General features: G+C 35.6%; 1 protein-coding gene across 1 annotated transcript; it reads left to right on the top strand.

The window, feature by feature from the left end:
* The first annotated feature begins 218 nt into the window (after nt 1–218).
* On the top strand, nt 219–1,095 carry LOC115682139 (uncharacterized). The gene has a single exon (XM_030606283.2). The coding sequence runs from the start codon at nt 509–511 to the stop codon at nt 917–919; it is 411 nt and encodes a 136-aa protein (XP_030462143.1). The 5' UTR covers nt 219–508; the 3' UTR covers nt 920–1,095.
* The last annotated feature ends 1,862 nt before the right edge of the window (nt 1,096–2,957 follow it).

Below are 2,957 nucleotides of genomic sequence, written 5' to 3'. Positions count from 1 at the left end.
CGATAGTGAAAGATCTCTTTCGGGTCACATGTAGGAACACCCAACTCTTTGCAAACACACGGTGATGGATCTTCATTTGGTACGTTGGTTGGCAGTGTAGAAACTGCACACATATGCAGTATTCAATTTTAGGAAAAACGTTCATTTCATTAGTGAGTAAAAGTTTCATCAATAAAATACTTTAGACATCATTGGTGCATGAATAAATATGTCTAAAGATGCTTGATTCTTCCGCTCTCCTTATTTTTCTTTGTTTGCACGTTATATTTACCTAAGCAAAGATGCCAGTTTATTGAAGTGAACAAGAGGCCGCTTAATTAAAGCAAAACTTAGGCCTTGGTGGTGAATCCAAAGCACACTCCTTTGATTTTTCCACCATATTCGTCCCAGACGCAAACTCAACTCCAATATAAATCCCATCCCATCCAGTTGAACCATCCATAAATCTCTCATTCCTTCACATTCAACACTCAAAAAAATTCAGATTCCAACCCTTCAGAATCCATCCATGGCAGAGAAAGAAGGAGGAATCGTCAAGAAAGGCCACGAGGAAGGCATGAAGATGGCAGCCTCGATCCTCGCCGAGTTCGAGCTCCCACTCGGCCTCCTCCCCCTTGCCGAAGTTGTTGAGGTCGGGTTTGTGCGCAGCACGGGGTACATGTGGATTGTGCAGAAGAAGAAGGTGGAGCACACGTTCAAGATGGTGAGCAAGCTCGTGAGCTATGACTCCGACATCACTGGCTACGTCGAAAAGAAGAGGATCAAGAAGCTCAAGGGTGTCAAGGCGAAGGAGCTCATGTTGTGGCCCCCCGTGAGTGAGATCATCGTTGACGACCCACCAACCGGGAAAATCCACTTCAAGAGCCTCGCTGGGATCACGAAGACCTTCCCGGTCGAGGCATTCGCTGCTGGGCAATGAAGGGATAGGTTCGAGTTTCGAGCACCGAGTTGCGTTATACGACTCATTATTATATATGAAGAAAGAGCAAAGCATGAGCCCCTGGGAGGCGATATATTTCCTATAACTGTTTCAAGTTTGGTTTCTGTTATGTTCTGCCTATTTTTCTTATCAAGGATTTTGATTTGCGTTCGTAACGACTTTGGTTAATGCACGTTCTTATTTTATTTATATTTTTTTTTTTGGTAACCGAGGATCCGCCATCATTCCCCGGGGACGAGCCGGCACAGGTAATCGGGGCGCCTATACCTCGAGGGAGACTAGTCCAGCAACCCACCGCCGGGGCCCCCCACTTATTTCGATAACACAGTATGCACGTTCTTATTTCGTATAATTAGATTCGAAGAAACGTTAATGCTGCTACTTATGTCTATGTATCTGTTCCTGAGGATGGTGTCTATGTTCTTATCAACGACCTTAATGCTGGTTTTGTCTAGGAATATGATCTGTGAGGCAGGGGACTGATAACGTTATGCTGAACTCTATCTAATTATAATGCATACTGTGTTATCGAAAAAGTCTTGTGTTCTAGTCCATGTTTCGTGGGGAGCTAAGGCTTTCTTTCGACAAATACATTTCTTATCTTAATATTAATTTTTTTTTCAAGTTGGTGAAAGCAATAAGCGGTAGTAAGTGTCAAACAAATGTTGGTAAAAAAAATAATCGGTGACTTTTTTTGGGTAACTTATTGGTTACTTATCAATACTTTGTGGAATTGCCAATGACTTTGATTTGCATAATTTATTAAGACTTCAAATTTACTACCTCTTATATGGAATCATCAAACTAAATAAGCGTTACTTATCAACTTTTGTCAAATGAAATTACTCACTAGTCTTGGGTTAGCATATTTTATTTAAATTACTTACCCACTTTTAATTATTTTTATTCAATCTACTAACTAGTCTATGGAGTTACCAACTTTTATTGTCTTGGTCACTCCTTACTTCTATACTAACTCTTTCCAGAGATTACCAACATTAATTAGTGTGAGTTATCAATATTTCTCCCATTAAATTAGAGGTTACCAATTCTCTTTTAAGTAACTAACCAACGGCAATCTGGTTCTTTTTTAATTTGCCAACTTTTTCTTTTTGACAATATTATACTTACATCTCCTAACAATGCTTTAAATTTACCAACTCTTTTTTTGAAATTACCAACATTAATTGGAGTAATTTACCAACTTTTCTACAAATAAATACTAGTGTTGGATTACCTATTGTCATTTGAGTTAATTATTAAGTTCTTTGGTCTTGTAATTACCAAAATTTTAAATCTTTTAACAACTCTTATTTATCTTTCTCGACTAATACTCTTATACAAATTTACTAACTTTAATCTAGATGATTTATTAACATTTCTCCAATTAGGTTATCAATTGGTTTTGTGGTACTAACTCTTATTTGATTTAATCGCCAAATTTTTTTCTTTTTTAATTTACCAATATTTTTCTCAATAGAATAGTTCATAAGTCATTTATATAAATGTTGATAATTTCATATAATTTGTAGTAATATGAAAGCGTTAATAAGAAAGCTAAATAAGAGTTGGTAAACCATAAATTTTTTTTTATCAAATATTAGAAAATTTTGTAATTTACAAGTAAAAAACCCAAATGAACGTGTGGTAACTAACTGAAATTAAAATTCATAATGCAAAATTAGTTGATAACTCAGCCGTGATAAATGTTTGGTGATTTAAGCTATCGAAATAAAAGTTGTAACTCAATAAAATAGTTGGTAAATTTAAAAAAAAAACAAGTAAGCATTAGTAATAACTTAAACAAGAGTTGGTAGCCCCAAGCATATTGGTGAAAACTTGGTTAATCACACAAAAACTGTAAAAGAAAAAAACTTAATATTATAGTTGGCAAATTTAAGGCTTTGGTAAGAAAAGTATTATCAAAATGCTAGAAATATTGTTGTTAGAGATGAGGGAAGTTCGAAATAAATGTTGGTAACTAAGTCAAATAAGAGTTGGAAACACAAAACTAGTT

Source organism: Syzygium oleosum, unplaced genomic scaffold (genome assembly GCF_021117445.2).
Source record: "Syzygium oleosum isolate NSW1041296 unplaced genomic scaffold, Sole_v2.1 Sole_v2.18, whole genome shotgun sequence".
In the NCBI taxonomy this organism is placed as follows: Eukaryota; Viridiplantae; Streptophyta; class Magnoliopsida; order Myrtales; family Myrtaceae; genus Syzygium; species Syzygium oleosum.
Note: the sequence above shows the minus strand (reverse complement) of the source record. Positions and strands in the feature narration are given on the sequence as shown.